The sequence below is a fragment of the Amblyraja radiata genome, chromosome 22 (assembly GCF_010909765.2).
Source record: "Amblyraja radiata isolate CabotCenter1 chromosome 22, sAmbRad1.1.pri, whole genome shotgun sequence".
NCBI classification, from domain to species: Eukaryota; Metazoa; Chordata; class Chondrichthyes; order Rajiformes; family Rajidae; genus Amblyraja; species Amblyraja radiata.
The window spans coordinates 27,045,298-27,069,345 of NC_045977.1; the positions used below are offsets into that span (position 1 = coordinate 27,045,298).

The window sequence follows — 24,048 nt, forward strand, 5'->3', positions numbered from 1 at the left end:
GTTGAGAGCACATGGCAGGAAATTGCATCAAGGAGGAAGTTGCATCAAGAGCTGCTCCACACTTCTGCTTATTCACCTTAGAGAAGATTAATGCTGGCGGAGCTGTGAATTCCACACTGCAATGCTGTCTTGTGAGGACGGGTGATTTTTGTTTTTCATAGTCTGGTGATTAACTAAAACCAACATGTTAATAATGTTATGGGAGGGGCTGAACAGTTTGGAAAACCCTACTCGATTAATCCTCAGCCCTCTCCTATTTCCCACACCCCGACAATTCACCCGTGACCCACATGAGAGCTGCTGTTAAATCTGCTTTCTGTTTCCATCAATGTTTTAACATAAGTCTTTGGGGGTTTTTTTCCGTCTTGTCCACTGGTTACTTAGCCTACTGCCAGCTTGCATTACTGCAGCCATTAACATTTAAGGACAGTGGACTGGAGGGTGTTAATCTGCTGAGGTATGCTTACCTTGCAGAATTTTAATGTGTGATTATGTTTTTGTGTGTTGTCTTAGTATATGTGCCTGTGATGCTGCATCAAGCTTATGCACCTGACAATAAACGACAGGTATCCGCCGCCCCTAGGGACAGTCAAGATGAGCTGTTTACTCCTTACCGCAGTCAGAAGGCATGTACTCGATAATGTCTGTGATTGGGCCATGGCTGAACGCAAAGACCCAAGTCAAATAGTTGAGTTGCCTGGCAATGTTATCGGAAAACATGTAGAAGGGCTTACTTTGGTGAAACGAACAGCATTCCCACCTCAGGCCTCAGATGGTGATCACACCCTTGAGCCCTGAACTTGTATTCTATGATAACATGAATTCAAGCAGTAGTGAGAATGTAGAAACAAGAATCTGCAGGTGCTGGTTTACAAACAAAAGACTGCTGGAGTAACCCAGCGAGTAGGCAGCATCCCTGGAGAACATAGATAGACGTCCAACCCCGAAACGTCGCCTATCCATGTTCGCCAGGGATGCAGCCGGACTCGCTGAATTACTACAGCACTTTGTGGGGGGGGGGGGGTTTAAGCACTGAGAATGTGGTGCTCAAGGCTTCCAGGTTTCAGATCAGACATTAAATCAAGGTCTTTTCTGCTGCCTCGTTTAATCTCAGACACTTTAAGGCAAACATTTATACCAGCTAATATCATTGAAACATGGTATGTTTATGGAAGTTTGCTACATGCAAGTTCACGGGCACATTTTTCACATTATAACAACAAACCAAATTTCAGTGAAGCACTGGAGACTATTAATATTAGGTGCTAGAAATGCCAGTCTTTATTTTTTCAACAAGGACTGGCTTTTCACAGAGAGAAACTCTTAAAAACATGTTATAGCAAGTATACACTCTAACACTGGTTGTTTCAAACCTCTAAACTTTATTCTGGAGCCAAATTAGGCTATAGGTAATAAAATGCTGAGGTGAAAGTTTGTCACATTGATGCTTGCCAGTGAGTCTGAAAACAGTTTTGCCAAATCGTTCAGGGTGTTGTTATGTATTTGAACGAGGAAGCAAACGATTTTATTTGGGGTGCATTACCACCCAATTCCTGCTACAGGCGCTACTGAGCCACCAGCAATTCCCAAACGTAACAATTTCACCCTCAGAAGAATTGAAACACTTTGAATGTGTTGTAACGTTGCTGTTCTTTGCTATTTTCTTATTCCCTGTTATTTGCTATTTTCCTATTCCCTCACTTGTATCAGCCATGGCACATTTTTGGTGACATGGCTAAATGTTTTTTTCTGAATGAAGTATTAAATCGTTTACCTTCAGCTGAACAAGAAAGGGCCCTGACCTGAAACATCACATATTCATGTTCTCCAGAGATACTGCCTGACCCACTGAGTTACTCCAGCACTTTGTGTCTTTTTTTGAACAAGAAAGATTTGAGGGTTGAGGGGGGAGTTCCTCTCCATTTCCTTTGCCATTATTTATCCCTCTGCCAAGTTCACTCAAATAGATGATTATAATCACATTGCTTGTAGAAACGTCATGGACACATCTCAAGGGCATTAGACCATCTGTACATTTGCTTTTATATTTATGGAAACAATCTCTATAAGACATATCTTGATACCTTGTTACTTGGTGGATCTCAGATCAATGGAGAAAGGACTGCACAAGGATATAGGAATTCACAGAAAATGCCACTAAACCCAATATGGCCGCTCTTTATGAAAGAGCCTAGGCCACGCCTTTTCTCGCTGGTACAGTCGGGCAGGAGGTACAAAGTCCCTCACCACTAGGTTCAGGAAGTTACTTTACTACAAACCATCAGGTTCTCGAACTGACCTACACAATCCTAATCTTACCTTAGCAATGGAACACTACGGACCACCTCATGTAAATGATTTCATGCTGTACTTCTCAGAGAGGGCCAGATCTCTCCAGTGCCCTGCCAATGTTTATCCTTCAATGTGGTTGTTGTCATGGATCCCCGGGTGATTCATTCGCAACCCTAGGTGTCCTTTGGGTGAAAACATTGCATTATGACTTGCCTCCAATCTAGCTTCATCAATAACTCATTCACTGCGCTCTGATTTTGGCAGTAACAGTAGCACAATGAAGGCCACACCATTTCACTGCAGCAAAGAACAAACTGCGGGAAAAAAATCAGCGGGTCAAGTCGCATCCATTAGCCCTGAATTAATGATCACCAGATTGGACAGTAGCACCCAAAATGTTGACTCTCCATTTGCATCCACACATGCTGCCTGACCCCTGAGTTCCTCCATCAGTTTGTTTTTGCTCCAGATTACAGCATCTGCAGTCTCGTTTGACACTTTCACTGGTTGGCAAACATACCCTGTGAACTTACCTAGGGAATATAGGCTGTTAGTGTTTATACTGTGGGCGCTGTTAAAAGAAATCCAGAACAATCTCGACTCTGCCCTCTGGTGAATCACCAGCTGACACGAATGCAGCAATTGAATGGGCGTGGGTGTGTCAGACTGGAATGTTGCATGAGAAATTAAGCAGGAGGAACCAGCACAGCCCTTAAGCCATCTCAGTGAGTGCAGTCCCATCTTCTCCACTTTTCCTTCACTGCACAATCTTATCGACCTAGGAAATGATCTATTTACTCCATGCTGCACTGCCTCCAATTCAATAATTCCTTCCAGTGGTATGGGGACTAAAGAGGCTGTTTTACCAAAGAACAATGTTAACCTACCTTACAGTTGTACTCCAACCACACCCACCATTCACAGGCCCACACACCATCTACATTCTTAATTACTTCCTGTACCTCCATGCTTTCCTTTGGCAGCTTATGAACCAGCACACAGCTCCTTTAATGTGCAGCTCTTGACATGTTAATTATTTTGCTCTCTGTTGCCTGACCCACTGAGTATCTAAAGGGTTTTCTATTTTCATTGCAAATAACTCAGCACTTCACCGCTTCTCTGATCTTCATAAAAATCTATATCTCCATCTTTTTCTACCGATGTGGGGTAATTTGATAATTTTTCCACCTGCTTGCGTGCTGGCTTAACCTGTCCTCTTCCATTTGTAGACTCTTTGCTTCCTCTTCTCAGCTCGTTCTGACATCTAAACAAAAACCAAACAAAATGCTGAGAACACACAGCATCCGTGGGGGAAATAGATGAGCCATGGTTGAGAGCCCTGCCTACAATGGGAAGCCAGGGGTACGGGAAAAGGAAGGCATGTTAATAGCACAGTGTGGAAAGGCTTGTCTTCGGGTGGAGAAAGATAAACTGGGAGAATGGAATGGAGTCCTTGCAGGAAACAGAGTGGCCAAGGTATGGCTGAGTTAACTGTTGAAATCACTGGGCTTCAAATGTAAGTATTCACTCTAGCATTTCTCCAGCATTTTTGTCTACCTATGGATATTACATGGTCAGTAGTTGTACTCTCGTCAGATTGAGGATTATACATGACATTTAGCGCTGCACTACCATTTCACACATCGCTTCTTACAGATTCCGGCTTTTCCCGCCACATGCAGGAAGCCAGTGACGACGCTGGAATTTTCATGAATGAAGTCACGTGGACAAACAGCGGGTGACGTCAGCGCTGGTTCCCGGAACTGGTGGCGCTGGCTGAGAGCGCGTGTGGACCCGACCGGCTGCTCAACGGCGCGGCGCTGGATGCGCACTACCGCGAGGTAGGGGGTCGCCAGGTGGTGGGGGGAGGGGCAGGGAGGGAGGGAGCAGGTGGGGGGAGGGGAGGAGAGGACAAGGTGAGGCGGGGAGAGCAGGTGTGGTGGGGCAAAATCAAATGGGGGTAGATTTGGAGGGAAGGAGAAGATCCAGTAGGACAGGGTGGGATTGGGAGCAAGTGGGCTAGGGTCAGAAAGGTATTGGAGTATGGGGAATTGAGATAAGGTGGGATGAGGGGAAGAATGAAGTGGTGAGATAAGACTAAGATGGAGTGGAGGTGGAGATGGTCGAGTAGGGTGGGGGGGATTGGGAGCAAATTTGTTAGGGTCAGAAAGGTATTAGGGTATGATGAATTGGGGTATTGGGAGGGATGAGTGGATGGATGAAGTGGTGAGATAAGACTAAGATGAGGTGGAGTAGGCCGAGTTTGGGCAGGGCTGAGAGAGCGGGCTGAGGTGTGTCGGGAGGGGGGAGGATAGTGGAGAGACTATTAAAATTGTTGGTGCTGGAAGTAGGGTGGGGGTACGTAGAAAATGATTGGAAGACAAAATGAGCCTGTCAGCATTATGGAAGTGGAAATCCCTCGCAAATAGCTTTTTAAACATTAACTTGACATTCAGTTCCTGGCACTGATGGGCCAGAGTGCATTTCTATCATTTTGTGTGTAGTGTAAGTAATAATTACTTAGGCTGTGTCCTATGCTTTCTAAAATTTGAAATAAATTACTGCACTTGGCAGCTGAGAAAGCACAAATATCTGATGGGAACACCGAATCAGCAATGTGGGAGCAGCACAGTGTGCAGCTCATACAACTGTTGTGCATCTGTAGTTTGTACATTCTTCCTGTTTCTCTGGGTTTCCCCTGGTTAATCCAGTTCTCCTATATCTCAAAGATGTGTGGGTTGTTAGATTGATTTGGCTGCTGCAAATTGTCTTTAGTGTAGGATGTTAGATTAATTTGACTGCTGTGCATTACCCCTGCTTTGTGTTGATGGTAGAATTGGTGGGAGCATGGAGAGAATAAGTTACAAGGAATTTTCACTGATGTGGCATAGAATTGATGGGCTAAATGGTCTCCTATCATAAGAAAACATGAAATGGCAATTTCTCAGGGATGGCATTACAAATTGTTTGCTTAACAGAGTTGAGGATGAATAGAGAACCTGTTTCCTCTGGTGGGATTGTCATGATCAGTGTCAGGTTAAAAATAAAGATGTCATTTGGAATCACTTTTGTACACCAGGATATGGAAATTTTGACTTTTACTCGCAATAGCTGGTAAAGTTGTGGGTCTATTGTGCTGATTGGGGATGAGGGGTACTGATTGTGGATGGACAGCCATGACAACATTGAATGGCGGAGCTGGCTCGAAGGGCCGAATGGCCTACTCCTGCACCTATTTTCTATGTATCTATGTATCTATTGTAACATCTAAAAGTGAACAATAGATTATTGTTAGGCAAGGCTAGTAAGGGTGACATAACCATGGTGATCAGGCAGGGCTACGGTGTAGATTAGCCATGAACAAAATGATCGGTGTAAAAGAGAGGCTGAATGTTCAATGCTGCTGAAGTGGGAATTACTTGATGCATGTTAATGCAGATAGGTTTAGTTCTGATGAAGGGACTTTTATCTGTTACTTTCTCCACAGATGTTGCCTGGCCTGCTGAATGTCTTCAACACATCTGTTTTTATTTTATATTTGCAACATCTGCCGATTTGTTTTTGTTTGAACTTCCCTATCAGGCGCGATTAACATTCCCATTTCAGTTCTCAGAACTTGCTGGGCCACAGTTCTACATTGGAAAATTATCCATGTAAGGGAAATCATCTTTGATTTAGAGTTTTTGGATGATATAGCAGGTGAAGTGGATGAGGGGGAACCTGTAAATGAGGTGTATTCAAAGTTTTCAATAAACTGGAGTTATTGAATGAATTTGAGGTAATTCCATATACAAAGTAGGAATTGTGAGCTGGCGTTCAAACGGAAAACTGAGAAAAATAAATGGGGGTACTTGGATAGTACGCTGCGACTAGTGCAATACACAGACATCACTCCGTATACAACATAGTATACAAGATTTGTTGACGTGAAACTACATGGGAAGGTGAGCTATGATGAAGATGCAACAGGCTTCATGAGGACGTAGACAAATGGAATGAATGGGCAACAAAGTGCGGTACAGTGGCACAGCTGGTAGAGCTGCTGCGTCACATTGTCAGAGACCCAGGTTCGATCTTGGCCGCAGGTGTTGCTTGTGTGGAGTTTGCACGTTATCCGTGTGACCCAGGGGCTTCCACCAGGTGCTCCGGTTTCCTCCCACATCCCAAAGAGGTGCAGGTTTGTAGGCTAATTGGCCTCTTTAAAATTGACCCTAGTGTGTTGGGATTGGATGTGAAAGTGGAATAACAGAGAACCAGTGTGAATGGGTGATCAATGGTGGACTCAGTGGGCCGAAGGCCCTGATTCCATGCTGTATTTCTAAACTAACTTAAACAGTGTAGCAGGTCAAGAGTCGTTAATTGTCAGTTTGCCTCAGTAGCTGCCAAACTGAGTACTTGTTTAAATTAAACACAACTCAGCCAGACATAAGAGACTGCAGAAACTGGAATCTGCTGTCTCTGCAAAAACAAACTGCTGGAAGAACTCAGCGGGTCGATCAGTCTGAGGAATTGTCTGTCCATTTTCTTCTACAGATGCTGCCTGACCAGCTGATTTCCTCCAGCAATTTATTTTGAGGTGGTGATGCTGGCTGAGAGAAAGTGGTGAAGACTCATAAATCAATGGTTAACTGTGAGGGCAAAATGTAAATAGAGAGAGAGAGAGAGAGAGAGAGGGAGAGAGAGAAATAGGAATTGGAGTATAGGCAGGAGTAACAGAAAATCTGAAATAAAAGTGAAATACACAGCAGGTCAGGTAGCATCTGTGGATAGAGAAGAACTGTTCATAGCTTTTTCATTTGTTCTTTGTACCTTTTGATTACCCTAGTTTCTATCTTCCCTGACTCAGTCTGAAGAAGGGTCTCGACCCAAAACATCACCTATTATTTTTCTCCAGAGATGCTGCCTGACCTGCCGTGTTACTCCAGCATTTTGTGTTTATCTTTGGTGTGAACATTCCAAGCTGGCTAGTTCTGCACTTTGGGAACAGTGACCATTTAAAATAGTTGAATTTAGTATTGATCCTGAGGGTTCAAGTTGGAAGATGAGGGCTCAAGTTGGTAGTTGGTAGCTATTTGTTGGATTTGGGCTTTGTTGGAATAATTGGGAGACTAAAGACACAGGTCAAATTGGGGTGAGATGGAGAATTAAAGTGACAATTGGATTGTAGAACACAGGCAATTGGAAGCCTGGTCTCTCGTAACTGAACCAAAATGTTCTGCAAATAGTCACCCAATCAGCATGTTTTCTCCAATGTAAAGGATAATTTATCCCATGAAGAGTCAAGCACAGCTAACATGCACACAACTTCCCATTACTACATATCTGATTTGGATAAAGTGAGTGGAGTTAAATAAATAATTCAATGTAAGAGTGAGTATAACCAGGCAAAAGAGGGTGATGGTGGAAGGACACTGGTTGGGTCGTCATTGAAGGAAGAAACGAAAATGCAGTTGGATATCTATTGTGAAGATAAATTAGTGCATACATTATAGGAGCAGAATTAGGCCATTTGGCCCATCGAGTCTACTCTGCCATTCAGTCATGGCTGATCTATCTTTCCCTCTCAACCCCAGTAAATTCCACAGATTCACCCCATTCTGACTAAAGAAATTTCTCCTCATCTCCTTTCTAAAGGCACATCCTTTTATTTTGCAGCTATGCCCTCTGGTCCTAGACTTTCTCATGAGTGGAAACATCCTCTCTGCATCCACTCTATCCAGGCCTTTCACTATTCGGTAAATTACCAAACTGTCTGGTTGTACATATGGAATATGTGATGCGATCCTTATTTCAGGCCCCATATTAATTTGTGATCCATATTATCTGCCTTATCAGCGCATGTGGTTTATTTTTGTCACGTACACTGAGATACTGTGATAAACTTTGTTTTGCGTGCTATCGAGGTAAAGCACCCATACATGAATACAATCAAACCATACGGATTATAGTATTACAGCTACAGAGAAAGGTCCGATAAAAGAAAGAGTGTAAGCTGCACAACGAGGTAGATTGGGGGTGTCAGGAGGTTGGAAATATAGGACAAATTACAGACTGTTATCTTTTTATTAAAGGTGGAAAAGATGTTTATTAAAAAAAAAACCTAATGAAGGAACTCAGCGGTTCAGGCAGCATTATACAGAACAAGTGTCATAGCCCAAAATATTATCTGTCCATTTCCTTCGCAGCTGCTGCCTGACCTGCTGAGCTCCTCCAGTAGTTTGTTTTTGCTCAATATTTCAATATCTGTAGTCCATTGTGTCTCAAACATGTTTGTTTGTCCTTTACTCCTGGTGCTGGTTATTTGTGGTAAAGCAACCGCTGATTTGTTATTTAGCTCGGGACTTTCTACCACTCTGTTTTGTTGGTGCAGCTGGTAAAATGCATGTGTCAGTGTTGTTATATTAAACAGATGGCTAGTGGGGCTACGTAACCCCACCTCCCTGCAACACCCGTCCCTGTACGAGTGCATTCAGATAGTTGCCAATTTTCAGTCTGTAAATATCATGACACATCGCTAAGCTATGGGGAATGTTGTGGGTGAGTTTGATGAATTATGGATAGCAGTATTGCTTAATAAGAATGATACAGCTTTTGAACATGTGACATTAAACGATGGATGTACACAGACATATTCTTGCACAATGTATGCCTGACTTGCTGAGTCTCTCCTGCTTTTTCTACTTTTATTTCAGATTTCCAGCATCTGCATTTTCTTTTTGTTTTCAGTTAAGTATTTTTCTTGGTGTCTGGAGTTTGCTTGAAGTCATAATTCAGCCGTTTGTGAGCTTGCCATTTTCACCATGGTTGCTCCACCAACATGAAGAATGAAACTAAAGCCAATGTGGATTTTGTTACTGTGTGGCATGGTTGAGGCAGAACCATAAATACATTTAAGGGGAATCTTGGTGGTATCTGAGAAGGAAAATGGCAGCATGAAATAATTAGGAAAGTGTAAGCATGAAACAGATGCCCAGGCAATGAGTGGTTAGTTGGAAGATCTGATTCTCTGATATATTTTGCATGTAATTTTATGAGAGAGTAATAGAGATATTTAATAGTGCTATTTTGTTTACAAATATTTAACAAACACAGAAAAAAACTACCGATTTATAAATCTGCAATTGAAATGGAGTGCTGTAAATATTCAGCAGATCAGGTGGCCTATGTGGATAGAGAAACCATTGATGTTTCAGATCTATGCCAATTCATCAGAAACTGGGAAAGTCTTTTCTCACTTCTTTGGGACTGATGGGAATTGACTGACCTGAAATGTTCACTCTGTTTCCCTCACTTGACTTCAGCATCTTACTTTTACAGAAAAGCACAGTATTAATATCAATATTAATATCAGTATACTTTCAGAATATTACTTAGCTAATACAGTTCAAAACTGTGGGTGACTGTTAATTTATTATGTCATCTCCTACTTTTTATTTGCAAATTTGTTACTACCAGCTATCAACTGAAGTTCCACACTGTTCAAAGGAAGTTCCTCGGAAACAGTGATAGGACATGCCAATGTTCTGGGTTGGACAGAGAGAGAAGAAGTCACGGAATTATAAATGTTAGATGCCAGAATTTCAATTTGCAATTGTGTGGGGCACAATCTTGCAGTAGATGTTGTTACTTTCCACCCTATCAACCCTTCACATTCGAGGGATGTAATTTCAGCCACTGTCAATAACATGCCACAACTGGACAGAGGTTTGGACATTGGACTGTTCCACCAAAGCTCAGTGTGATCTCAGGGGCAACACATCTTCTGTCTGTAGGAGCTACAGCACTGAATTCAACAATTCCAGGCAACCAGCTTGTGCCAGAACTGTCCAGTTGTAGTGCAAGACCAGGGAATGCTGGGGTTACGTCCAGAGAGCTAGGTTCCAACTGGACTACTGTCTGTGTGAAGTTTGCAGTATTCCTTGTGATTTCGTGAATTTACTCCCACTCCGCAAAGACATGTGGGTTTGCAGGATAATTGGCCATGCGTGCTTATGTGGAAAAAATGTAGTGGTAGAGTTCACGGGAAGGTGAGGAGAATAAAATGAAATTAGTGTAGAGCATTTGAAAACTTGAAATATTAACTCGCTTTCTTTCTCCACAAATGCTGCCTGGCCTGCTGTGTACTTCCAGTGTTCAAGTTTTGCAAGTAAATAGCACTTTCATATTTTTGTAACACAATCAAGTCTGAATGGTCTTGTGTTCGTTGAAGTTTCAAGTTCACATTAGGGGCGGCATGGTGTCGCAGTGGTAGAATTGCTGCCTTACAGCGCCAGAGACCCGGGTTCGATCCTGACTACCAGCGCTGTCTGTAAGCAATTTGTACGTTCTCCCCGTGACCTGTGTGGGTTTTCTCTGGGATCTCCGGTTTCCTCCCACACTCCAAAGACTTACAGGTGTGTCGGCTAATTGGCTTGGTAAAATTGTAAATTATCCCTAGTGTAGGAGAGTGTTGGTGTGCACGGATCACTGGTCAGCGCTGACTTGGTGGGCTGAAGGGGCCTGTTTCCGTGCTGTACCTCTGCACTAAACTAAACTAAGATGGATATTTTTACAATATACAAAATGCAGTGAGCAGTTTGTGCACGGCAAGCTCTCACAAAGAATGTGAGAATGCCTTGAGAATTTCTTTCAGGATATTGGGAAAAATTCCACTTAACTTTAAACCTACCACTGGATCTTTCCTGGTTCATTTGAACAACTGCATCTGGCAGTGTAATGCTCTTCACTGCAGCTCAGGAATCTCTGGAGCAGGTCTTAATTCCTCAGCCTTTTGACTGACAGATATCAGGCGTGATGGACTCGAGACTATATCTGGACACCACTCCTGGGCACTACTTAATAATTTTAAATGCTTCGATTCCTTCTCCTTCTGAAGCTGTTTAATGCACCATCAGGGATTTGTTTTTTTTTCTTGAAGCAGCACTTTGGTGTTGTGTTTACTTTTGTTTGTGTACCTGTGCCTTTTTGTAATTGAAAAACAATAAAACTGCAGATGTTAGAAATCTGAAATAAATGCAAAATACTCGAGACACTCATCAGGCCAGGTGGCATTTGTGAAGAGAGCGCATGGTTAATATTTCACTGACCTTTTGTCAGACTGGAAAAGTGAGGAACAGGTACCAAGTTATATAGGAGGAGAGTATGGAGAGAACAAAGGCAGCCTTATATGATAGTGTGGAGACCAAGGTTGTACAGAGGATAAGCTGTTGGTGCAGTCTAACTAGGGCCTCATAAAAGGTTACAGCACAAGTTAAGAGCCTTCAATTTGGTGTAATATATTGCTATGTATAGTGGATTGGCTAACTACGTATGTTAACATGAAACAGATTTGGGATAAATGAGTCATTTTTGGATTGGCAGTTATCAACTAGGAGGGTGCCACAGAAATCAGTGCTGCCGCTTCAAATATTTACAATAACAAATGTTAATGACTTCGGGGAAGGGGTTGAGTGAAGTGTTCAGCCATATTTGATAATGACTAGACTAAATGGGACCCGTTGAGTCCCAGTCATACGGGAGGCCTGGTCCCCCAACGCAATCCATTCCCCAACGCAATATTCCACCACTCACCCATAGCCCCTAACTTTGCAGGCGTGGCTCATTTCCCCTCATCTCCGAGCACTGGGAGGGGAGGGAAGTTGGGTGTGTGGTGGGGTTGGGGGGAGGTGTGTATGTGGGCGGGAGGGGAGAGGAGGGATGTGTGAGGAGTGTGTGGGGGAAGGTGTGTGTGTGTGGGAGGGGGGTGTGTGTGGGCGGGGGTGTTTGTGTGGGGTGTGTGTGTGTGTGGGCGGGGGGTTGTGGGGGAGGTGTGGGGGGAGGGGGGATGTGTGGGCGGGGGGGATGTAGGGGCAGCGGGGTGTGTGGGGAAGGATGTGTGTGTGTGTGGGGTGGTCGTGTTTTTCTGTGTGTGTGTGTGTGTGCAGGGGGGCTTGTGGGGGCAGGGTTGTGTGGACAAGGGGGGTTGTGTGGGGGGAGAGAGGTGTGTAGGTGGGGGGTAGTTGGGGGAGAGGGGTGTGTGGGCGGGGGGGGCGTAGTGTGCTTGGAGAAAAGACGGGGGAAGAGCCATGGGAGAGAGGGGGGCATCACGGGGGAGGGGGGAGGAGCCAGCGAGGAGGACCGGAGGGATAGTGGCTGGAATTGGCGGTGCAATGGAGACTCACAGCGGGTGCTGGTCGCTGCTCGTTCTCTTTCCTGGAGATCAGAGTCTCTGTTTTCCGTTTGGCGACATCTCCGATTCCTGGCTGGGCTAGGTCTCCGACTCTGGGCTGGGCTGGGTCTCCGACTCTGGGCTGGATGTCTCACACTGGGCTGGGCTGGGCTGGGTCGGATCGGATCTGACTCTGGAGTGCTGCTTGGGGTGGGGCTGGGCTGTTTCGGGTCCCTCTGAAAGTCAGGTTGGAACCATCCGCCGGCCATCCTCAACTCCAGTAAAGACGTGATGGTGCAGGAAGGGGCGGACTGTCCCGGGGAGTGACAGGGGAAGAGACTAATCTGCGCGGCGCTGACTGGCAGGAGATGAGATCGACCTGTGCACACGCGGTTTTAAAGATTTTTAAACCTCGCTAACGTTTACGACATTCAACCAATTGGAACGAAACTTGGTGCACTCGCAGCACAGGAGAGCGATGAATGAACTGGCGAAAAACGTAGAGCTATCACGAACTGTTTTTGCGCAAATAGAAAGACCGCTAAACTGGAAGATAAAAAGATCAGAGTTTTAGAGATAGATAGATAGATAGATAGATAGATAGATAGATAGATAGATAGATAGATAGATAGATAGATAGATAGATAGATAGATAGATAGATAGATAGAGAGAGAGAGAGAGACAGAGAGACAGACAGTAGATAGACAGACAGACAGACAGACAGACAGACAGACAGACAGACAGACAGACAGACAGATAGATAGATAGATAGATGCCAAGGTAGGTAGGATAGCAAGTTGTGAGAGGAAACAAAGAGCGTGCAAAAGGATATAGATAGGTAAAGGGAATGGCAAAAACTTGACAGATTGAGTATAATGTGGGAAAATGTGAGGTTATCCACTGGAAGAATATTTGATAAAGTAAATTTTTTATATTAAAATTAAACTACAAAATGCTACAGTAAAAGGAATTGGGGAGGTGGGAAGGGTGATCCTAGTACTTGAAACAAAGCGTTCGATTACAGGTGCAGCTAATAATTTGGAAGGCTAATGGGACATTGGCCTTTATTGACATGGCGTATAAAGGTTAGGCTTTGATGCAATTTTACATAATGTTCATGAGACTGCACCCTGGAGCATTGCATATAATGTTGGTCTCAATGTTTAAAGAAGAATACATTTGGATTGGAAGTAGTGCAGTGAAGGATCACTTGCTTGATTCCTGAGACGCGCTTGATGTACAAAGAGAGGTTGAGCGGGCTGGGCTTATCACTCGAAATATACTTGAAGCATACCAGAGGGCGATCAACAGGTTGGCGCTGAGGATACTTCCCAATAGGGGTATTAAGAAATAGAAGAAATTCCTTCTAAGGGCATTACTCTTTATAATTCTCTACCCAAAACAGTTGGAGGGGAAGAGAGAAGTGGGTGGGAGTGTAATTGAATATATTGAAGATATTGTTTTTATTTGATTTCTATCAACTACCTTTAAAAGGCATCACATTGGTTGCGGAGCAACTTTGAGGGGTCGGTTGGCCTACATTTGCTACTTTTGAAGAGATGGTGATGGATGCATCAATCACAGTCCATCTCTACCCAGAGGAGTATTAAAAATGTAGTGGAAGAAGTGCAGATGTGTAGGATGGAACAGCAGATAGACACAAATGCTAGAGTAACTCAGCGGGACAGGCAGCATCTCTGGGGGAGAAGGAATGGGTAACTTTTCGGGTCGAGACCCTTCAACCGCAGATGCTGGTTTAAACTGAAGATAGACACAAAAAGCTGGAGTAAACACAGCAGGTCAGGCAGCATCTCTGGAGAAAACATGAATGCAGACAATAAAGAGAACACAATAATAACACCGGGAGACGTGCGATCCAAAAATGTTGCTGGAAACATGAAATAAACAGATAGTCAGCAGGTCGGGGGGCATCTATGGAGCGGGAAGTGGGTCCTACATTCATGGCCGCGCCAAGCATCAATGTCAAACAAGCGGCCGCCCAACGCGACGGTTCCCATGGCGACCGCGCCCGGGCCGGATTCCATTCGCTGCCGCGTTTCCACGGCGACGGTGTCCCGGGGCGAGGGATGTCGCGCGCGGCCGGGGTGTTTGCAATGGAGGGCGGGGAGCGCCCGGCAGCCCAGGCCGTGCAAGCCGGCACCAGGAGCCCAGCGTCCGGCATCAGCACAGCGGCGCGCCCCTTGCACCGCCTCACGCCGCCTGCGTTTTAATCGCATCGTCCAAAACTCAGGTGAGCAAGCTGCGTGCATTGGCTGGGCCTGGACGTGTCTGTGCCTCCTCCTTGCTTCCCTGCCCATTCCTGAGTTACTCCAGCATTTTGTGTCTATCCTCGGTGTAACCCTGCATCTACAGTTCATTCCTACACTGCCCATTTATCTGCTGCGTGTCTTAACGCTTGAGATCTGGGACGTTTTCGGAAATCGCTTCTCTGCATTTTGAAAGGAAATTGGAAACGTACAGGAGGATATGCAGATGGGATGAGATTAAGGAAGGTGTGAGGAAGCTCGTAAATACCAGTGCACTAATACGGCTGAATGCCACTATTTGTAATTCTATACTTTGGACATTAGATCATCAAGTCCAGATCTGGTATAGAAAATTTACGAGCTGCATTGTTTATGTTATGGATTATTGGATGGGGATTTAAAAAATGCTGAACATCAGCATCAATCAAGATGTCTCTTTGCTGCCCCCCTCCCCACAATGCAGTTAATGAGCAGGTATTGTGTAATTAGGAAAGCAAATAATATATTGGCCTTAATTGCAAATAAGCAAAATACAAAGTGCTGGAATAGGTAAGGCAGTATCTGATGGAAATGTACAAGCGATGTTTCGGGTTGAGACACTTCTTCAGACTCTTCCTTCAGGATCTGAAGAAGTGTCCTGATCTGAAGACATCACCTGTCCATTCTCTCCCCAAATGCTGCCTGACTTGCTGAGCCTGCAGCACTTTGTGTTTTGTTCAAGATTTCAGCATCTTAATTTCCTTGTGTATCCATGGGTGTAGTATTTTGTCAAGCTTGCAGTTTGAAGTCATGGATTTTTGAGGGTGGTGAACCTTCACATCGCAGGGAGGGTGAGAGCAGGAATAGGGAATTAACCCATTGAGCCTGATCCGTCGTTTACTTAAGTCATGGCAAAACTGGACAATTCTGACTTGAATGACTAACAACAGATGCCTCTGCTTCAATGTTATAATTTGAGTTCAGAAAGGTCTTAGAATCTGTAATTCAAAGCGCATCAGTTAGCACAAGGAGGAAAAAACAATCAAATGGCTAAATTTATTAATGGCAAGTTTTTATTTGCTGAATGTAATTTTTTAATACTTTAGTCATACATATAAATGGGTCTTGTATGAAGGGCTGTTCAAAATAATTAATTCATAGAGTGGCGGTATCGGTAGGCACACAGGACGTTAAATTAAGGTAAAGAGAGACTAATTAAAGAGAGATTTGCATTGCCATTGTTTTTTCTAAATTTAGGAATGCACCTAGCATTTCAAGCCAATTGCGTATTTTTGAACTGTAGTTGGTTGCAAAGTTGGAGACAGAACCAAACTGAACGCAGCAAGTTCCCACCAACAGCATTACAACGATCAGAAGACTTGTTTTAGCCATGGTTGAAGGATAGGAATTGTCCACATTGTCCGGTGGATCTCCTTGGTCTTCCTCTGAAGTAGTCCAAATGTTCTTTCAGTACGCACTGGATTTTGGCTATTCTGGAGTGGATCTTAAATTTAAATGTTTCTGTCTTTTGAGCTGTTTGCTACCAAGTGAACTATGGTTGTGTGTTGAATGTTCTTGATGTAGGTAGGGAGTTAGACTTGGATGTGGGGAGTATGATAGCAGAAAACAGGGATTCCTGAGCACTTTGTCACTTAGCTCGGCATTTTCTTAAAACACTTGTATGCAGGATCTTAGCATGTTTTGTTAATTTTTTGATGGCTTGGGGGAAAAAAAGCAGGAGTTACTGTTCTCTTTAACAATACCAGAGATGATGAACATAATACCTAACCTTTTTAGACTTTTAGAGACACAATGCGGAAACAGCCCCTTTGGCCCACCGAGTCTGCGCTGACCAGTGATCACCCTGTACACTAGCACTGTCCTACACACTAGGGACAATTTTGACAACTTATCAAAGCCAATTAACCTACAAACCTGTACGTCTTTGGAGTGTGGGGGAGGGATACCAGAGCACTTGGGGAAATCCCATGCGGTCACAAGGAGAACGTACTAACTCCGTGCAGACAGCACCTGCAGTCAGGATCGAATCCGGGTCTCTGGCGCTGTAAGGCAGCACCTCTACCGCTCTGCCACTGTGCCGCCCCAATGGGCGACCTAATGGGCCGAACAGAATAAGAAGCAGTTAAATTTGGTGAGGGGTGGGTGGCGCCTTGCAACTGCACGGAATCTGCTGATATCTCCCGGATACCAGGCCACTGGGGGTACAGAGTCTCCATGTGTGTCTAAAGTATGACTGACTCAGTAGGTGCAAATAGGTGGCTGACAGGAGCTCACATTCTGCCTTAGTGATATTAGAACAGTCAAGCAGTGTGAAATAACAGGCGTAGAAACAGTTGTCGGCTCAGTGATTTGCTGTAGCGTGGAAAGGTGTTGGTTGGGTCGAGTGCACATGCACACATCCAGGATGTGGTAATTTACTGCAAGTTAGTATGTAAGAGTTGTGGGGGCAGCATAGCTACAACCTGTCTCAATTAATACATCACCCAATGCTCACTCAGGTTCATCCGTTGATTTCATTTTAAACTGTATTGTTAATTATTTTGTGTCACATCTTTTCTGCTGTCAAGAAGGCATGGGTCTCCTCAAATCACCCTTTTTGCTCACTTTAACTCGCACAGGTAAGGTTTTCATAATTTTCTTTTTAGAAGTTGTACGTGACAGCAAAGCAGAGTAAAATCAAATTGCAGCCCTCTCGTCTCCAGTTTAAAAAAAAATCTCAATGCAGTTCTTTCTTCCGTTTATTCATTGCATCTTTTTGGTTAGGTTCTGTGGTGGCCATTGAAAATCTATTCCAGGAAAGTCTATCGAGAATTTGCAGCCAGAGAGGTGATGGTCCAGGTTGTTCAGAAAAATGCATGCAAATGCTCACGTATTGCCATTGTGCCAATAGACGGGCAGTTTCCAAAGGCAGCTATGGGCTGCTGGATTTGGCTGGGTCATTGGCTTCTTTAAAAGCTGCGGCCAATATTTGCCCGCAACTGAAAATCATCAGGAGACATTAAATTATCTGGTTCTTTATCCCGTTGCATTTTGGGGGTGGATGTTTTCTGTTTGCGATTTGATTGCAGTGTTTCCCACTTTACAACCGACTGCGCTCAAGTTTTCAAGAGAGTGTTAGATTTAGCTCTTAGGGCTAAGGGAATTGAGGGATAAAGGGGGGAAAAGCCGGAACGGGGTACTGATTTTGGATGATCAGCCATGATCATATTGAATGGCGGTGCTGGCTCGAAGAGCCGAAGCACCCATTTTCTATGTTTCTATGTACTTCAAAAGTAATTCATGGGATGTCCCAAGTAATTTATTGTTAATGGTTTGAAAGGTGCTATGTACAATCGAGTCTTTATCAATGCAGATTGGTGTTATCCGTCGTTCGTTCTTGAGTAAGCCCATGACATATCGTCTCTAGTGTTGTGTGCAAGAAGACGGCTGACTGGACCATCATGGGTTCGAGGGTTTCTCCCAAATATGTTACAGAGGTGTAAGGATGTTGTAGCATTAGTGGTTCTTGTTTTTCAAGATTCTCTTTTCTTACTCCGTTTGAATGAGCACCACGTTTAGTGCAGGAACGCTAAACAGGGTAATCCAATGCTTGTTGTTTCTGGCGGAACGTGTCAATGTTGAAACTCTTCAGGGATAATCCAAGAGAGTTTGAAAATATTTTTCTGTCACAGCTATGCTGAAATAGACTGGGTTGAGGGGTAGTTCGATATCAGGAAAAGAAAGGGAAAGGTTTCGCTTTGGATGGAGCGAGTTTTCAATCCTTTTATCACTCCCTCCTACACACAGTGCCTCAATTGGGGTACAGTCACGTAGCTAGTTAACTGTAGTGGCTGGAAAACATTCCAGGTGGTTCGAATCTTCACACCCATCATTCTCTCAAAATCCCATGGTGACCAAGCGAATGGACAAGGTGCTGAATAAACTGCCTGCTTTACTGGAGATCTTGCTGAAACCCTGGGTCAGTAAAAGCAGTGCTAATCCAACTGTGGTCAGCACCTCAATAGGGACATAAATCCTGGAACCTCTTTACTGTGGGAATGTGCGATGCATTTCTACATTGGTGAATGTTGAACAGCCAGCAAATGGGTGTAAGAGTGCTTGGATAATTTTTCAAAGTAATTTCATAACAATAGTCAGTACTTGTTGGGGCTGGATGCTGCAGGGTTTCTGGGTTATAGACTTATCTCAGTGATTAAATATTCGTTCCTTCATTTCTAAGTTGTTGTTATGTTCCTTTTATTGATGAACCCTTAAAATAACACACTGCAAATTTCTGCTTCCTTTATTCCTGCAGTGCATTCTCAAACGTTGCTTCGGATGTTGACAGGGTAATGACGGCTAACTTTAAAGGACACAAAGCATTAAAGGTGAGCAGAATTTAAAAATATTATCTGCACTGGTTTACCGTCGTTTGCAGAACAATTTTGAGTCTTCTGCTAACTGGGAGAGTAATGTGTGTGTGTGTGTGTGCGTGTGAGAGAGAGAGAGATAGATGCTTTTTGATATATCCCTCCAGCAAAGCTTGTCTCATTATTTAGAGGAGGTTGATATCCACTCACTACCACCAGTGCACCATGGCTACAGTGTGTGCCATCCACAAAGGGCACTGTGGTAACTTACCTGGGCTTCATGGATGGCTATTCCAACAGCAACCCCCTAATGACAGTGTCGTTAGAAGGTTCAGGGAGATACAGACGTGTCAGGTGAATGTTGTTAATCAGAGGGGCTTGATTGTCCTTGTGCACGGATTATATCAAGTTAATGTAGATAGAGCAATACAATGGCCATTATTGCAAGGGGATTTGATTGTAAGAGTAGGGATGTTTGGGTCCTATTAAGTAGTGTTCTGATGAGGCCACACCTGAAATGTGTACAGGTCTGGCCTCTTTAACTGTGAGGAATATACATTCAATGGAAGAGATGCTATAGAAAAAGATCATCTATGATCTTATTGGATCTTATTATCCTGCTCATGTCTCAGTTTATACAGATGTGTGGGATCACTGGCTGCTCCCAATAATGCAATACCCCGACTTGAAAATATATTGCCGTTAATCTGCCATGACTAAGATCAAATCCCAGAGCTCCAGGCCCAGCAGTACTATTCGGAGTATGTGAATGGCAGTGTTACAAGAAGGTTGTGCATTACTATCTGAGGCTCATCCCAAATTGACTGAACAGAGTGTACACCTTCAGTGTGGTTAGTATTAAGATTTGGACCAGCCACAGAGAAGGAACAGTAATAGATATCTATGGGTGGATGGTGTGTATGTGTTGTAATGTGCCACCTATCTTCCTTCTTCGAGGTGGAGGATGTGGGGGGATGGGTGCTGTTGATGGATAGGAGACTCGGGGTGCAGTGGTGGACTCCTTGTCTTTCAGAGCAGGTGTTGGTGGGAGGAGGTTAGCAACCACTGGTGATAGGAGTACGGTTATGGTGGAGTGGCCAGTGGTGCTGGTGAGGAAGCAAGCAAAGAATGATAATAGACCTGAAAGTATTTTCTGGTAACAGGTTAAGAAGGAGGCCGGAGAGAATGCCCCGACCCTCAGCGACCAAGAGTTGGTGTCCATGACGGTTCGCGAGCTGAACCAGCACCTGCGAGGCCTGAGCAAGGAGGAGATCGTTCAGCTGAAGCAGCGACGGCGGACGCTGAAGAACCGTGGATATGCCGCCAGCTGTCGGGTCAAGCGCGTGACGCAGAAGGAGGAGCTTCAGCGACAGAGGACCGACCTCCAGCAGGAGGTGACCAAACTGGCCCAGGAGAATGCCAACATGAGAGTGGAACTTGATGGCTTACGCTCCAAGTATGAGGCCCTCCAGAAGTACGCTCGCACAGTGGCCAAGGCCCCCACCCTACCGCCCACCAGTGTCATCACCATCATCAAATCATCTGACTCCTAAACCTTTCTTGGCTTTCACTCCTGGTGTTGGAGTAGGGTTGGATGAGGATATTGAGTTAAAGAGCTGGAGCAGATAAATGGAATTAAGATACATGTGGCAGCCTTTTAATAATACCACGGTGGGCTATTTGAAGGTCTTGCTCCGTAGCCTCTTAGCTGACACTGCTTCTTGAAGCTACGTCCTGAGGCGAGATACTGATGCTCAACATGTCTCCCGTCCTAAACCACCTCTACCCTCACAAAACTGAAGTCGCCAAACAATAATTCTCTTGAGCAGTGGATGGTAAGTGCCCAAATACAAGCCCAGAAATCCGATTCAAGGTTGAGATGGTTCTGGACCTGGCTTTCCCGAGTTCAGAGAGCAAGATCTTCATCTGTGGAACCATGGATTGGATGGACTAGCCTCCCTGCTTTAGCTCAACTTGGCTGATTCTAGATCACAAATTGTTCACGCCACCATTTGAAGACCTTCCATTCACAATGAAGACTAGGACTACTGAATACCTATGGCTTTCTGTCCTGGGGGCTCTCCTCACCCGAACACTAGGGAGTCTGGGAGGAGATTGTAGAATTATCAAATATTGTGTTTCTTGTAAGCTGTACAAAAAATATATTTTTTATTTGGTTTTGCAGTCCTCCTTTACAAACTTGTGTGCATTTGAAATTTGTGAAATTGCTTTGTGGCCTAAATGTTTTCAAAACTGAGCCTGGGGTTGAGTGAGAGTTTCAGACCAACAGATGCTGTTCCTGAAAAAGGAGGTTTGATTCTGGAAGCCAGGTTTTAGAGTTCAGAGTCAATGTTGTGCAGAGTTTGAGTGGTGTAATGTGCAGTGAGTGTAGAGCACTGATATTTGAGAAATCAACGTCTATTGTAGCTTCCAAAACCTCTGTCCATGTGGCCTTTTCAGTTGACGACGGAATTTTGCTGTTTTGAATTGGTTAATCAAAGGGAAAGAATTCCAATTAAAGTCCTTCCGTTTCCTGTGATCTGTGTTGCAGTTTGTAATATTAGCATGGTGATGCAACAATTGAGTTCTGTGGTGTGAATTTTATTTAGGAGAGTTGCAGGTGCCGTATGGGTTCCAAAATAGCAACCAAAAGAGGGCCAATTTGGCCGGTTATTAGTGAAAGGGGCAAATGTCTGCCATTGATTCACAGAGCAGGCAGATCGATCATGACTTCACCCAGAACACAATACTAATTAAACCCCAGTACTGACATTTCAGAACTCAGTGCTGCAGCTAACCCCATGCTATTTAAAAAGGTCCATCAACTAATTTTATCTTGGTTGCCAACTTAGTCCTTCTGGCTGCTGCTACAATTCTATAAAACATTTTTGCTGCTTTTAAGAGTTCTCTGAACAGTTTGAAAGACTATTTTGATTTCTAGGCACTGAACAAACCAAACTCTCCTAGTCATGTGCAATCAGAATGAGGGATTCAGCATTGAAGGCAGCACAATGTGGGAGCATGAGCTGAGAGCAGGCTGCTCAGCAGCGGGCCATGTCAACCTGGTGTTTCTGGGGAGTAATTTCTGATCTGAATCTCAGTAAGGGATACGTAGGCATTGCCAGGACTCCACGAGGGACAAATCTAACATGCTTATCAGCGTGACATGGCAGGCTACTAAAGGGCATGTTTTGCTCTCTGCTCTTGCATGGGGAAATCCCAGGGATCACCTATTGCAAGGGTTCCCAACCTGGTGTAAATTTACCCCTAGGGGGTAAATTTCACCTACCCAGAGGATATATTTGTTGATTCTGGATTTGTACATATTTTTTCTCATTGGCTGACTGTGTTTGGTTCTGGTATACCGGTATCTGTTCATCATTAGTTGTTCATTTATAAATAAATGAAATAACATGTGCTATTAAAGTTGCCAGGGGTAAACAGGACGAGAAAGGTTGGGAACCCCATGACCTATTGAAAGATAGTTGGTTGCATTTAATTATTTTTCTTCTCATGTGAAGAGTCATACTCATGCTCACAAGGACAGTTGGCGGCTCCTGATACAGGATGCCATTGCTAACACTTGTGTCAAACTGCTGTACTGTACCAGTTGGCAACACAACTTGACAGGGCAGACTGGTCGGGCTGCTATATAGGAACCTTCACTGGAGTCTATAGGATGAGTATAGAGAATCTTGGTGATCTGACATATGTTGGCCATCATGAAGAGACAGGGCTCACCGCAGAAACCAACATGGACGGACATCTCTGGCTGGACTCTGTGTCAGTATGTCACCAATAATCACAGACCTAATTCCCTATTCCCCAACATACCATACCTTCTCTTCCCTCTGTTATGGACTGTGACTTCAATGCAAAAACATATCTATGTAAAAGCACATGCCGAACTGTATTTACCAAGGAAATTCTGCCAATGCATATAAAAGTAATTATGCCTTTCTTTAGTGCCTGCCTCCAAGTGCCTTTGTCAATCCTCTTGTTCCCAACAGATCTTCCTGAGGAAGTGTAATATAGCTGGTAGGAAGCTACTTACCTTCGTAGAACAGAGAACAGTACAGCATAGGAACAGTCCCAGCGGCCCACGATGCCTATGATTTCTGTTTAATTAATACAACTGCCCGCTCATGATCCATATCTCTCTATTCCCTGTCTATTCGCATGTTTGTCTAAATGCCTCTTAAACATCAGTATTGTTTCTGCTTCCACCACCTCCCCTAATGGTACATTCCAGGCAGCTACTATTCTCTGCATTAAAATGAAACTTGCCTTTCACATCATATTTAAACTTTTCTCCTCTCATCTTGAAGGTATGCTCTCTGGTAATTGACATTTCCATTCTGGGGAAAAATCTCTGACTGTCTACCCTATCTATTCCTTTCATAATTTTATATGCCATCACATTCCCCACTCGCCCTCTGAAACACCAGAAGAAGCAATCTATGTTTTCCCACCCTGTCATCATAGCGAGTAAACTCCAATCCAGGCAACAACCTGGTGAATCTTATCTGCATTCTCTCCAGAGCCTCCACATCCCTCCTGTCGAGTGGTGACCAGCGCTGTGCACAATACTCCAGGTGCAGCCAAACCAAAATTTTATACATCGACCTGACTTGGCAATTTTTATACTCATTTCCCTGACCGATGAAGGCAGCATGCCATGTGCCTTCTTTACCGCCCTGTTAATTTGTGCAGCCATTTTCAGGGACGTTTTTCTCTCAATAATGATGCCTCTGCAGTTGCTTGGTCCACAGGCAAGAGAATTCTGACGGTATTGTAGGCAGAAGAGGAAGGGTTTTGTTGCAATCAACTAAAAATGGATGTTACATGTGATGAAATATAATTGTACAAGTATCCAATGGAAGAGATTGTTTTGTCTGTTTCCAAAGCAAATCATTTAAGTGGCCTCCTGCTATGAACCAGTATTGTTGTCCTTCATAAATTAGTTCAGTGTATACATTTTGTGTTTGTTTA

The 24,048-nt window shown here is 44.1% G+C and overlaps 1 protein-coding gene across 6 annotated transcripts; it reads left to right on the forward strand.

The window, feature by feature from the left end:
• Nucleotides 1–30: 30 nt before the first annotated feature.
• mafk (MAF bZIP transcription factor K) lies at nt 31–24,031 on the forward strand. 6 transcript variants are annotated; one of them, XM_033040823.1, is made up of 4 exons: nt 31–131; nt 3,975–4,133; nt 19,002–19,074; nt 20,220–24,031. In XM_033040823.1, exons 2-4 carry the CDS (start codon nt 4,006–4,008, stop codon nt 20,607–20,609), a joined length of 591 nt encoding a protein of 196 aa, XP_032896714.1. In that variant the 5' UTR covers nt 31–131; nt 3,975–4,005; the 3' UTR covers nt 20,610–24,031. The 6 variants fall into 6 exon arrangements, with proteins under 6 accessions (XP_032896714.1, XP_032896713.1, XP_032896712.1 ...); XM_033040822.1 differs by having other exon boundaries at nt 40–131; nt 3,949–4,133; XM_033040821.1 differs by having other exon boundaries at nt 72–457; nt 3,949–4,133.
• Nucleotides 24,032–24,048: the final 17 nt, after the last annotated feature.

What these genes read in the sequence shown, in the direction of transcription:
- mafk (XM_033040823.1), top strand. Translation starts at nt 4,006, where the DNA reads ATGAAGTCACGTGGACAAACAGCGGGTGACGTCAGCGCTGGTTCCCGG. An exon ending in TGGATGCGCACTACCGCGAG is followed by an intron (nt 4,134 to 19,001) that starts GTAGGGGGTCGC and finishes TTATTCCTGCAG; the next exon opens with TGCATTCTCAAACGTTGCTT. An exon ending in AAGGACACAAAGCATTAAAG is followed by an intron (nt 19,075 to 20,219) that starts GTGAGCAGAATT and finishes TTCTGGTAACAG; the next exon opens with GTTAAGAAGGAGGCCGGAGA.